General features: G+C 38.7%; 1 protein-coding gene across 1 annotated transcript; it reads right to left on the bottom strand.

Annotated features, from left to right (window-relative positions):
- Window positions 1-10,741: 10,741 nt before the first annotated feature.
- LOC18012591 lies at window positions 10,742-11,895 on the bottom strand. The gene is given in 2 exon segments (XM_024151506.1): window positions 10,742-11,766; window positions 11,769-11,895. Coding segments are annotated over 2 exon segments (1,152 nt in total).
- Between the last annotated feature and the right edge of the window lie 1,812 nt (window positions 11,896-13,707).

The raw sequence follows: 13,707 nt of genomic DNA, 5'->3' as shown, positions 1-13,707 counted from the left end.
GCGACCGCGGAACTTGGTCGTTCACTTTCTCGACGACTTAATTAAAGCCCAGATCAATTCCTTTCGTTATTTTTGAAGCCCTAAGTGTCCACAACCACCTCAGAAGCTATAAATACCCCCTTTAGGTCATTCCTAAAGGTGTGAAGAAGACATAAGATAAAAATAGAGAGAGAATTCGTGTGGGTGCTTCAAAAACCCTAGAGAAGCCGCCGCTTGAAGGGTGCATCATCGCGCCTCCGTCGTCGCTTCCGTTCTTCATTCTTCTTCTTTCTTTTCTTTAATTTCTTGCACTTTCAATACTCTGTGATGATTGTTTACAATATGTTTGAGTAGTTACCCAGTTGGGTTTAAAGGGATTTTTCAAAGGGAATTTCATGTGTCTTTGCTTATGAATCGATATATTTAGGATTTATAATCTTCTAGATGTTCTTCGTTTGCCTTTAATCTTACTGCGTGATTCTTTGCTGGCCACTTAGAAGCCGATCTGATATGATATGTTGCGAAAGCTTTCATTGATTGTCTGAACTAGGGTGAAACGAGCAATTCTTCTATAGGAGTGGAAACCTACCTGTAGTTGAGTTGTGAATGTTGATGAGTCTTATTCTGCTATTGCATCTTCTCCCTTCCAGAATCAGAGTGGAAACCTACTGATTAGGGTTGCGAGAGATAGTTGTTTAGTGCTGCGAAAGTAGGCTATTCATACTTACGTGCCTCGAGTTCTAGAACATACGTAGTTGATTGCCTTTATCACTTGTTTCAAATCGACCTAGCATAGACTATGAACCCCTGCGAAAACCCCTTGAGCCCCAAAGTTTGTCTTTAATTGTTTACAACCTTCAATTTAGTTTGCTTTTCATTTGCTTGTTCTTTGCTTTCAATCGCCTAGTTTAATTGGCATTTAGTTGCCTTCATTCGCTTTTGTTTAATCGATTTTTACTTGCTTTTATTTGCTTTCATTTTCAATTTCTTTTACTTGTTTAGCTTTCTAGTTTAGATTTAGTGACAACCAAAACCCAAAACCAAAACCAAAACCCTTTTTGTTCTAATCTTATTTAAGCGTTGCAGTGAATTCGTACTGAAACAACTAAGTCTCTGTGGATCGATACCCTAAGTACTACAACGCACATCTGTGCACTTGCAGATATTTAGGGGTTATAAATTTAAAACCTGACGCTTAGTAAAACGAAAACAACAAACCCCGTTTACAAACACGCATCAAGTTTTTGGCGCCGTTGCCGGGGACTTAAATTTGTTTCGTTGCGAATCCCAGCTTAAATCCATTAGAACACTTGTTTATTTTTACTTTTTCTTTTGAATTTTTTCAGGTTTCTCTGAGATGGTAGACCGGGAACATGTTCCCGGAACTCTTGGTGATCCACCAAATCGTGTGGATGGTGATCCAAGCGATGATGAACTGACTGATGATGAGTTTGAAGAACCGATTTATGATGACAATGAGCTAATCGGATGGTCAAACACAAAGATGATGAAGAACTGATTGGAAGTTTCGATTCACTCGAAAAGTTCATGGGAGATCAAAGAGTTATTCAACCAGCCTTACCAGAGGATGGCAAAACCGAAATTAAGGTACCCCATATCCATTTAGTTCAACAAAATCAATTCTCTGGTTATTCATTCGAAAATCCGATAGACCATATCGAGACTTTCGAAGAATTATGTGCAACCATTACAGCAAATGGGGATTACCACAAGTGTAGTCTTTTCCCATTCTCTCTTAGAGATAAGGCCAGCAAATGGCTAAAATCTTTGCCACCTGCTTCACTAAAAACGTGGGCAGCGTGTAGAATTGCTTTCCTAAATCGTTTTTACACTAGAAATCTTTCAAATCTCTTCAGAAAGAAGATGAAGATGTTTTAGATACTTGGGAAAGATTTAGGGAATACCAAAGAGATTGTCAACACCATGGATATGCCGAGGAATACCTGCTAAGTATCTTCTATCGCGGTATAACTCCAGAGTTGCGACACTCTTTTGATATATCAAGTAATGGAGATTTCACAACTAGATCTGTAGAAGATGCTCACGTTTTCATTAAAAATTTAGGAAACAGCATCCGAAATCAAGTAACCTTGGTAATTCTGCACTTCCTGAGAAGAAAGAAGAAATTTTGGAAGTTATAAAGTGTCTCCGTCACATAATGAGTCATCTTGGATTGAAACAACCAAATAGGGTACACAATATGTGTAACTTTGATGGCTGGGACAACCCAATGGATTCTTATGGTCAACGGATGGTGAACACTGCAGAAGTATATCAAATTCAAGATTTTCCATTCGTTTCTGATCACCGCGGGTCCATTCATCCGGACCGCGGCCAAGCAAGGTTTCACCGCGGTCGTGCTGGTTCTGACTGTGACCAAGACACGATTCACCGCGGTCGTGAGCCACCTGACCGCAGGAAACCGTCTTCCGAGCCTGGTTGGACACCACCTTCCGAACCAATCTCGGGTATTCAATCTAATCCTGTTTCCTATCCTAGTTTTCCCTCTTCTGAAGCTGAAAACCTAAACAAAAAGAATTTAGAGCTTGAAAAATCTATGTCTGAAGAGATTAGTGATCTTAGATCTGAACTAAAAGAGATGCAGAAGGATTTCAATACCCTCCTTAACATAATGGCCAAAACTAATTCTAAAAACTTAGAAAAATCTGAAGAGGAGCCAAGTGAAAATTCTTTCGAAAGCTCAAGTGAAGCAGATCCCTCCGATGATGTGAAAGCTATCACACTTAGGAGTGGATTAGCTTACAAAGAGCGTGAATTTCCTAAAGATCCCGAAGATAAGGAAAAGGGTAAGGAATAGGAGAAAGAAAAAGAAAGAATCACGAATGAAGATGTTGGAAAGGATAGAAGGATGGAGAAGAAGTAAGAGAAGATTCATCCCGGGAAATCCTTGGAGAATACCCGATTCCACCTCCACCAACTCGTGTCTACAAACGTAAACCTCCATATCCTAGAGCCTTAAGAGCCCCTAAGAAAGAGAAAGAAAAAGCTAAGCTGAGAGAGTTAATCGATCAATTAAATGTGAGATTACCTTTCGTAGAAGCTTGTGCTATGATTCCTGCTTTAAGAAAATACATGAAGGGTATTCTAACAAATTCTTTAACTCTTGAAGAAGGCGTTATGATGATAACCCATGAATGTAGTTCTATCCTGCAAAGCCAAATCCCTGAAAAGAAAAACGATCCAGGAAGCTTCGTACTCTCATGCCTCTTTCAGTAGCAAAACGTTTAGGACATCACACTTTCAAGCCCACTAAAATTTCTTTAGTACTAGCTGATCGTTCCGTTAGACAACCAGTAGGTATCTTAGTAGATGTTCATGTAGAAATCGAAAATGGTCTATACCCACCGATTTCGTAGTTCTAGAACTAGAAAAAGAACCTAAGGATCCACTTATTCTTTGACGACCATTCCTATCAACAGCCGGAGCCATAATCAATGTTCCTGAAGGAAAAATTGATCTTCATCTAGCCGGCCTAGTTATGCAGTTTGACATGAACAAAAGTTTCGATAAACCGACTTTGGATGGCAAAATTTGTTGGGTTGATGAGTTAGATGGAATTATTGAGGAAGTCTACGAAGATCTGCTTCTAGACGACCCTTTAAGTGTCACGCTTTCACCCGCAAAAGATGAACGCAATTTCCTTGAAGAAATTTCGAGTGAATGCGCACGTATGCTTGATAAGTCTGAAACTTATAGGAAATCTCTACACTATCTAGATCTTAAGGACCAAACAAACATTCCTACACCTCCTAAAGACACTGCTGCAGCAATTAATGATCCTTGGAGCGAGCTTAAAGCCCCTAAAGTCGAGCGTAAACCTCTTCCCGTCGGACTTAAGTACGCCTTCCTTGGACCAAATTCTACTTATCCTGTCAAAATAAACTCTGGTTTGACAGAAGAAGAAACCACAATGCTGTTGACTGAGCTGAGAAAGCATAGAAAAGCCTTAGGATATTCACTTGATGACATACCTGGAATCTCTCCAGATCTTTGTATGCACAAGATAAATCTAGAGGATAATGCTAAAAACTCAATCGAAAGTCAAAGGAGACTGAACCCTAATCTCATGGATGTTGTCAAGAAGGAGATTATGAAGCTTTTAGAAGCTGGAATAATCTTTCCTATCTCAGACAGCACTTGGGTTAGCCCAGTTCATGTTGTCCCAAAGAAAGGAGGAGTCACTGTCATTAAAAATGACAAAGATGAAATGATCGCTACAAGAACAGTAACTGGACATCGTATGTGTATCGATTACTGAAAACTGAATGCAGCAACTAGGAAAGATCATTTTCGACTTCCCTTCATAGATCAAATGCTAGAAAGATTAGCTAATCACCTCTACTATTGCTTCCTTGATGGATACTCCGGATTTTTCCAAATTCATATTCGCCCGGAGGATCAAGAAAAAACGACATTCACTTGTCCATATGGCACGTTCGCTTACCGACGTATGCCTTTTGGATTGTGTAATGCACCTGCTACCTTCCAGCGGTGCATGATGTCGATCTTCACAGACTTTATTGAGGATTTCATGGAAGTATTCATGGACGATTTCTCTGTCTATGGATCTTCTTTTGAAAAATGCTTAGTCAATCTTGGTAAAGTTTTGCAAAGATGTGAAGATAAGCACTTAGTATTAAATTGGGAAAAATGTCACTTCATGGTACGAGACGGAATCGAGCTTGGGCACAGAATTTCGGGAAAAGGTATTGAAGTTGACAAAGCTAAAATCGAAGTCATGACCAGCCTACAACCTCCCACAAACGTAAAAGGAATTCGTAGTTTCTTAGGACACGCAGGATTCTATAGGCGATTCATAAAAGATTTTTCTCAAATAGCTAAACCTCTTACGCGTTTGCTTTGCAAGGAAACAAACTTCGAGTTCGATGATGAGTGCTTAGCCGCGTTTCATAAAATCAAACAAGCCCTTGTTTCCGTTCCAGTCGTGCAAGCACCTGATTGGGAACTCCCATTCGAAATCATGTGCGATGCAAGTGACTATGCAGTCGGAGCAGTGCTTGGACAACGAAAAGATAAGAAACTGCACGTAATCTACTACGCAAGCAGAACTCTTGACGAAGCTCAATGCAATTATGCTACAACAGAGAAAGAACTTCTAGCTGTCGTATTTGCATTTGAGAAATTCCGTTCTTATCTCATAGGATCTAAGGTCATAGTTCATACTGATCATGCTGCAATCAAGTATTTAATGTCTAAGAAAGACGCTAAACCTCGGTTGATAAGATGGATCCTCCTACTGCAAGAATTCGATATCGAAATTCGAGATCGAAAAGGCGCAGATAATGGAGTTGCAAACCATCTTTCACGAATTCGAGTTGAAGAAAGATTGCCTTTAAATGACAGTTTTCCTGAAGAAAACATCTATGCTTTAGATACAACCCCCACCAATGCCAATACCGCACCGCCACGTCCTCTAATGCGACGAGCAGATGCTTTCAACACCCCATGGTTTAGGCACATAGCAAATTACCTTGCAGCTGATGTAGAACCACCACAATTCTTTGGGTATAGGAAGAAAAAGTTTCTGAAAGACATAAGACATTATTTTTGGGATGAACCCTATCTCTATAAGAGATGTGCTGATGGGTTATTCCGAAGATGCGTGGCTGAAGAAGAGATGGAAGGAATTTTATTCGGATGCCATAGCTCGTCTTACGCAGGACACTTTGCAACCTTCAAAACCGCTTCAAAGATCTTGCAAGCAGGTTTCTGGTGGCCTACTTTGTTCAAAGATACTCAAGCTTATATATCGCGATGCGATAAATGCCTAAGGATGGGCAACATAAGCAAAAGGAATGAGATGCCTCAAAATTTTATTCTCGAAGTCGAAATTTTCGATGTCTGGGGAATAGATTTTATGGGACCCTTTCCTACTTCTTTTGGAAACCAATACATCTTAGTAGCAGTAGACTACGTCTCTAAGTGGGTTGAAGCAGTCGCTAGTCCCACCAATGATGCAAAAGTTGTCATGAAGCTGTTTAAATCTGTTATATACCCGCGTTTTGGAGTTCCTAGAATTGTGATAAGCGACGGAGGATCGCACTTCATCAACAGAGTTTTCAAGAATCTTCTAAGAAAGAATGGAGTTACACATAAAGTTGCTTCTCCATACCATCCCCACACCAGTGGTCAAGTGGAGATCTCAAACAGAGAAATCAAGTCGATTTTGCAGAAAACAACTGCAGTTCATCGCAAGGATTGGTCTACCAAGCTTGACGACTCATTATGGGCATACCGAACAGCATTCAAGACAACATTAGGAACAACACCATTCAACCTAGTTTAAGGAAAAGCATGCCACCTTCCAGTAGAACTCGAGTATAAGGCGCAATGGGCTATCAAGGAGATGAACATGAATCTGAAAACAGCTGGAGAAAGAAGACTACTTCAACTTCACGAGTTAGAAGAAATCCGACACAATGCTTACGAAAACTCGAAGATCTACAAGGAGAAGACTAAAGCATATCATGATAAGAAGATTATTCATAGAACTTTTGCTCCTAACGATAAGGTACTTCTTTTCAATTCTCGTCTTAAGATTTTTCCAGGAAAATTACGTTCAAGATGGTCAGGACCCTTCACGATAAAGGAAGTCAAGCCATACGGAGCCATTGTCCTGTGGGACAGAACCGGAAACTCATTTACAGTGAATGGACAGCGTGTAAAGCCATATCTGGCTGAAGAAAGAGAAGACAAGAGAGAAGTGATGTTTTTGATTGATCCATCATTGGCCAATGATGAGACCAAGGAGTGTCACGACCCCGATTAAGTCTAATCGAGCAACAATGTCAAGCTTACGACTTGAAACAAGCGCTTAGTGGGAGGCAACCCACTTGGTATTTTATCTATTTCCCTTTGACCTTTATTTTTCTATTTCCATTGCTTTGTTTCTGTTTCATTTAATTTCAGGTTTTCAATAAGGAAGAATAAATAAAAAAGACGAGCAGCACTCTCCAGCACGATAAGTTCACTTAAACATTTCAACATTTCTATTTTCTTTACCATTCTTTCCAAGATTTATCACACTGAGGACAGTGTGAAATAAGTCTGGGGGAGGATGTTCATCCGTTACTAATGAAATTTGATTTGTTTTGAGTTTGTTTTGGACACATAAAATTTTTCAAAAAGTTTTTCATAAAAATTTTCAAAAATCTTTTTCAAAAATGTTTTTCAAAAAGTTTTCAAACCAGGAACACAATAAACATTACTATGATGAATTAGACCAGTGTGCTTCTACGCTATTTCCTCGTTTTTTGCTCTTTTTGTGATTTAGGGCTAGACTAGGCGGTAGCTAAGTACTTGCATTACGAAATCCCACCAGATGACTTCTATTCATGGAGGTTCTTTCTGACAGGATATACTAGCTCATTTTATCTGGACTTAATGTTGACTTAATTCTCTCAATAAAGCGTTAAATCAGGGAAACGAATCATACATTCAGGACTCCTTTATCCTTTTACCACTCTTTGTTGATCCTGAATGGCTAGTTTATCTTTAGCTAGTTCCCCACCGAACCTAACCTCTTTCGAACCACATGCACTCTTGTTTTTCATTGTCCTATATGCAGATATGTGCAAAAACGTCGGAGAGAAAGAGGATCAACGCGGTTTTCAGTCACTGAAGACGGAGACCTGCGATTTCATTAGAATGATTCAACAAAAGGAGATAATTCTGTTTTCCTTGGAAAAACTTCAAAATCTTGGTACAATTTCGTCCCTTACACTCTCTCTTTATAAAAGGTTATTTCCTCTCTAAAAAAAAAAAAAAAAAATGAAGGGAGAGGAAATTTAAAACCTTAGAGAGTCTAGGAGGATTGAATTTTATACTTGAGGCAAACTTGATTTGATTTAATGGAGTTTTGGAGATTATCTTTATGATTCCCGGAAATGATCTAAGTCTGGGGGAACAGCTGTTTACAACAAAGGAGGAAGATTATGCAGCAACATTTGGCAAAGGAGAAGTGACTCAAAATCTGCGTTCATCAACAGGTCCTTCTCTCTCTTGCGGTTTTGCATAATATCTTGCATCCTCCATATTCTTCAGGTAACCCTAAACACCTAAGCTCCACCACTTAAATAGCCTTAATGCCAAACGCCGTCTACCCTGAATAATGTCTTTGATGAGAATTCACTACTATACTTAATGAATGTAGAGAGCTAGTTGACTGGAAGTTAGATCTAAGTGTGTAGATTTTCGCATGACGGATTAACGGACTAGTTAGCTTGTATTTTGGTGAGAATTTTCTATACTAGATCCAAATAGATGTTTCACGATAAGTTATGGTTTAGAAGGACGGTCACTGAGATATTATTTAGTTCCTGCAATTTTTCAAAAATTTCTTTCCTGACTTAAGTTTGTTTGAGGACAAACAAAAAGGTAAGTCTGGGGGAGTTGATAACACCGTATTTTGATCACTTTTACGGATCATAATTGTATCTTATGCAGGTGTTTTAACTCTGTTTTCAATGTTTTTAAAGTGTTTTCAATGTTTTAGAGTTTCAAAAGACTTTACAGGAAACTTGGGCAAAAGATATGCAATTTGGAACAAATGAGCAATTTTGGATAAATGCAGACCGTCAGAAGTATGACGAGCGATGAATACTTTCTCACCGGCCGATCACCCCCACAATTTTAGACAACATAGAGGATCCAACCAGCTTTCTAATGCACTTGGTTTGGAGACAATCCAACGGTTAGATCTTCAGATACTCCCGATGCAAGAATGACAAAAAATGCAGTTCCGGAAGAGAGCAAGTGCCGGGACCGCGGCAAACACCCATTTTCCCGCGGGTAGAGCCACCACAACCGTGGAACTTGGTCGTTCACTTTCTCGACGACTTAATTAAAGCCCAGATCAATTCCTTTCGTTAATTTTGAAGCCCTAAGTGTCCACAACCACCTCAGAAGCTATTAATACCCCCTTTAGGTCATTCCTAAAGGTGTGAAGAAGACATAAGATAAAAATAGAGAGAGAATTCTTGTGGGTGCTTCAAAAACCCTAGAGAAGCCGCCGCTTGAAGGAGGAGCCGCCGCCGAGGAGAGCATCATCGCGCCTCCGTCGTCGCTTCCGTTCTTCGTTCTTCTTCTTTCTTTTCTTTAATTTCATGCACTTTCAATACTCTGTGATGATTGTTTACAATATGTTTGAGTAGTTACCCAGTTGGGTTTAAAGGGACTTTTCAAAGGGAATTTCATGTGTCTTTTCTTATGAATCAATAGATTTAGGATTTATAATCTTCTAGATGTTCTTCGTTTGCCTTTAATCTTACTGCGTGATTTTTTGCTGGCCACTTAGAAGCCGATCTGATATGATATGTTGCAAAAGCTTTCATTGATTGTCTGAACTAGGGTGAAACGAGCAATTCTTCTATTGGCGTGGAAACCTACCTGTAGTTGAGTTGTGAATGTTGATGAGTCTTATTCTGCTATTGCATCTTCTCCCTTCCAGAATCAGAGTGGAAACCTACTGATTAGGGTTGCGAGAGATAGTTGTTTAGTGCTGCGAAAGTAGGCTATTCATACTTACATGCCTCGAGTTCTAGAACATATGTAGTTGATTGCCTTTATCACTTGTTTAAAATCGACCTAGCATAGACTATGAACCCCTGCGAAAACCCCTTGAGCCCCAACGTTTGTCTTTAATTGTTTACAACCTTCAATTTAGTTTGCTTTTCATTTGCTTGTTCTTTGCTTTCAATCTCCTAGTTTAATCGCCATTTAGTTGCCTTCATTCGCTTTTGTTTAATCGATTTTTACTTGCTTTTATTTGCTTTCATTTTCAATTGCTTTTACTTGTTTAGCTTTTCTAGTTTAGATTTAGTGACAACCAAAAACCCAAAACCAAAACCAAAACCCTTTTTGTTCTAATCTGATTTAAGCGTTGCTGTGAATTCGTACTGAAACAACTAAGTCTCTGTGGATCGATACTCTAAGTACTACAGCGCACATCTGTGCACTTAGAGACATTTAGGGGTTATAAATTTAAAATCTGAAGCTTAGTAAAACGAAAACAACAAACCCCGTTTACAAACACGCATCAACTATATAAAAAAGAACACCACAACACAGTACAGACAAATATTTACTTGTATTCTTAATATTTGTCTTTGTTGTCACCACTAATGAATTATACTTCTCTCCCTTCTCATTCATCTGAAGCTCTTTAAAACTTGTCATGTTGCGTTCTACGCCTCCGCAACTATCATTGTCAAATAATATGTCTCTCTTTTGCTCTAATGAATCCATTCATTTTTTACGTTGTAACTGAAGATATATCTGAGCCAAATACAATTTTATGAGAGATAATGAAAATAATTTGGTTTTGCCATATTAATATATAAATAAATAGACTTTTCATATTCTTTAATATTGAAAATCATTAATTTTAATGGGTGTAGACATATGTCATTTCCAAATTCATTGATATTACTGATGTGGCAGAAGGATGGAGAGAACTCACCTCCTTTCATATATATGATTCTGTAACGAGAGTTTTGGTGATCGCATGTAAACTGTTTCCAAGTAACATCAACATCATCACAGACCATAAATATTGGCATTTTTATATATCATTTTAAGTGTCGTACACATTTCTATTGATAAATACAAAAATATAAAATATAACATCTTCCTTTGCCCAATATTTTGCTCATAACAGAATCTGAAACTTCCCGATAAAAACATATATATATTTTTTTTTCTATTCTCGAATATGTACTTTTCCAAGCGAATCAAGAACTTCAGTGCGGCTACGAACAATCCGGTGGAAAATATCTCTCACTTTCCTTTCAAATGGTTTCAAACCCTCTTTCACATCTTCAACTACATGCATCAACTCTTTCATTCTTTCCTTCATCTCTAACCCTTTCTCATCTATTAATAACAAATTTTCAGAATCAATCAATTCACTTAACATCCTGGAACTTCTCTCAATTTGATCAATCTCTCTAAGAAGTCCACAAGCATTTTTTTGGTCTCTTTTCTTTGATTCCTCCATGATTTTATCGTGCAGGGACATGACTGGTACTGCCCATTGAAAATGCCTAGGAAAATAAAAATTAACTTGTAAACCACGGTCTTGGCAAGGTATAGCCGCGACAAGAACCCACATAACAAATAGCAATATTGACGTCATTGTGTAAACCGTGAGAGCTAGTCCATTAGTTGCCAAGACATCGCTGGCTCGAGGTGTTGCGAAGTTATTTCCAATCCCTTGTAATTGCCTCGTTGCTGACCACGACCGAGAAACACTCCATGAAAGTGACCTGAAATAGCCAATCTGTTGATTGTTGTCCTTATTGCGTGTAAAAGAACGATGGCGGTGGGCCAAGTTGTTGGAAGAGTCTTTTTCGCCTAACATTGCAATAGCCAAATCAACCAAAGCTTTCTTTGCACGGTGGATTTCTCCTTCTCCAAGATGTTGTCTTTGGTCCATGTCCAAAGCGGACATTATGATTTCAATCAATTTTAGCCACTGTCGAATTTTCTCGATCCCATCGCGTATAGCATTGCATACATCAAGACCCTTGATGCTCCTCTCAAAATAATCTTCTATCAAACGGTCCATCGGCTGTTTGAGAAGCTGAGACTTGTGATTGAATATAATAACTCGAAATTCTTCTTGGCAACAAAGAAAAGAATCCACAAGTTTTCCTATCCATATAAGTGAGAGGAGTTCATTGTCATTTGCCGAGGCATTGAGGTCAATAAATTTCTCAGCAACTGTCGTTGAAAAGAATCTAACTCCACCTCCATGCTCATAGGCTCGGGGATGGCTGTTGGGTCCATCAAGTGGACCTGGTCCCGACGCAAACTCAGTAATGACCTTCCAAACGATAAATCCGTCTCTGCCATCTTCAAAATATATAAAAAAATTGCTTTTATTCAAATATAAAAATTGGTTTCAGGAGATAATATTTTCTAGAAAGAAAGTGATAATGAGAATCAAAGACAAGGGGGAATAATATTACAAGGAGCAGAGAGAACAGTTCTTATTACTTTTGCCTATTTCTAGTAAGTTCAAATTCACCTTTTGTTTTAGTTTCAATTATCGGTTATAAATAAATGAAATAAATTTACCTAAAATAAATGGATGGATGAAAATATTTTGAGAACTATTTTTTAATAATATTGTCTTATTGTTAGAAGAATAATTGTTGAAAAAGATATACTATGAACAAATTTAGCATTATTCTATAAAATTTTAGTTTTACAATTGGTTGTTACATTTTGTTTTTGTTTCTGTTTTGAATGATTCATTTAATGTTTATTATTTATGATGAAGTTTTGAAAAGAAGTATCCGTTAGACCATATAATGTAAATGCAAGAGTTGGAATATCAATAACAACGACACAACTTAAGAGAGAGTTTTCTTTACTTGAAACTTTATTGTTAGTAAATCTGTTAATCAAATCATACAAGTTTTCTAACCCGATTTAAGACAGACTCAGGACACACCATGATCTGTCATCCTAGCTTCCCTCTTCGATCTGTACTTGATCTCAGAACTTCCCTAGAAAAGCCCTTAACCCTTGATGCAGACTCTGATACACGAATCTCTTACTCTTATGCTAAGTGCTCTCAGGTAGTTGTGTTAAGCACATATAATGCTTCAACACGCTTACTTATACCTAGTAGAAAATGCGGCTATATACGCCAAAACCCTACCCTAAGCTTCCTTTTTCTTGGCCTTAATGTATATTTCCTATTTCCTTAAACCTTCTCCTGTATAAGGAAATCTTCCATTCTTCACGATCTACTCTGCCACGCTCATCCAGCTCCGCTCCTTTCTAAGGCTTGCATTCCTACTGGTCCAGCTTAGCTACAAGTCCAGCTTCACATTCTTCTGAATTCCAAATGCTAACTTGTTCCGCACTCCATGCTCGTATTACTTTGTGCTTCAGTTTTGCTGACACAGCAACTGCTTCAAGCGCAGCTACATCTTCAATCTCCTCCTTTTTAGCTTTGTGTGTCTCACAAGCACCTGTTCATAGACTCAACAAAGCAAACACGAAAACATGCACCGTACCAAAACATCCAGAGCAACTGAATAACATTTCATAACTAAAAAGTCAAACGAACAAAGTCTTGAACCAAAAGATGCGAACAGAGTTAAAGAGAAAACAGAAACAAATCAACAAACTACATCAACACTCTCCTTACTCCCCCAGAAACTTAGCCTAATTTAAACCAACAACTAGACTATTACAAAGGCTCCCCCACAAATCAAGCACCCGCATCATTGCATGGAAATTCCTCCCACATATCTTCTCCTCCTGCTTGTGAGCACAGAAGTTAAAAAACACATTAGGAAAAAACAAAAAATTCACAAGTTTGAGTCTGAAAACTTACTTGCAAACGTGTTGATCACCATGTTGACCACTCCATGCAGCTGTGCCATCACCCGACTCACGTCACGAAGAGCCATGGTTACCTCATTGGAACTTGTAGGTGCCAATGGTACCAGAATGACTCCCAGAGGAACATCCTGAAACCTCCGGTGAGCAGAGGCTGATGGCTCAAAGGATGCATCATGAGGTGGTGCACGGTAAGACTGAAATGGCACACTTGGTGAAGACGTTGGTTGCTTCCGAGACTATTCCGGAATAGGATAAGGAGATCTTGGTGCCTGAACCCTCTGCTTGCCCTTCTTCCCGGCTGCAGCC

Source organism: Eutrema salsugineum, unplaced genomic scaffold (assembly GCF_000478725.1).
Source record: "Eutrema salsugineum unplaced genomic scaffold, Eutsalg1_0 scaffold_6, whole genome shotgun sequence".
In the NCBI taxonomy this organism is placed as follows: domain Eukaryota; kingdom Viridiplantae; phylum Streptophyta; class Magnoliopsida; order Brassicales; family Brassicaceae; genus Eutrema; species Eutrema salsugineum.
This window is presented reverse-complemented; position numbering and strand designations above follow the sequence as displayed.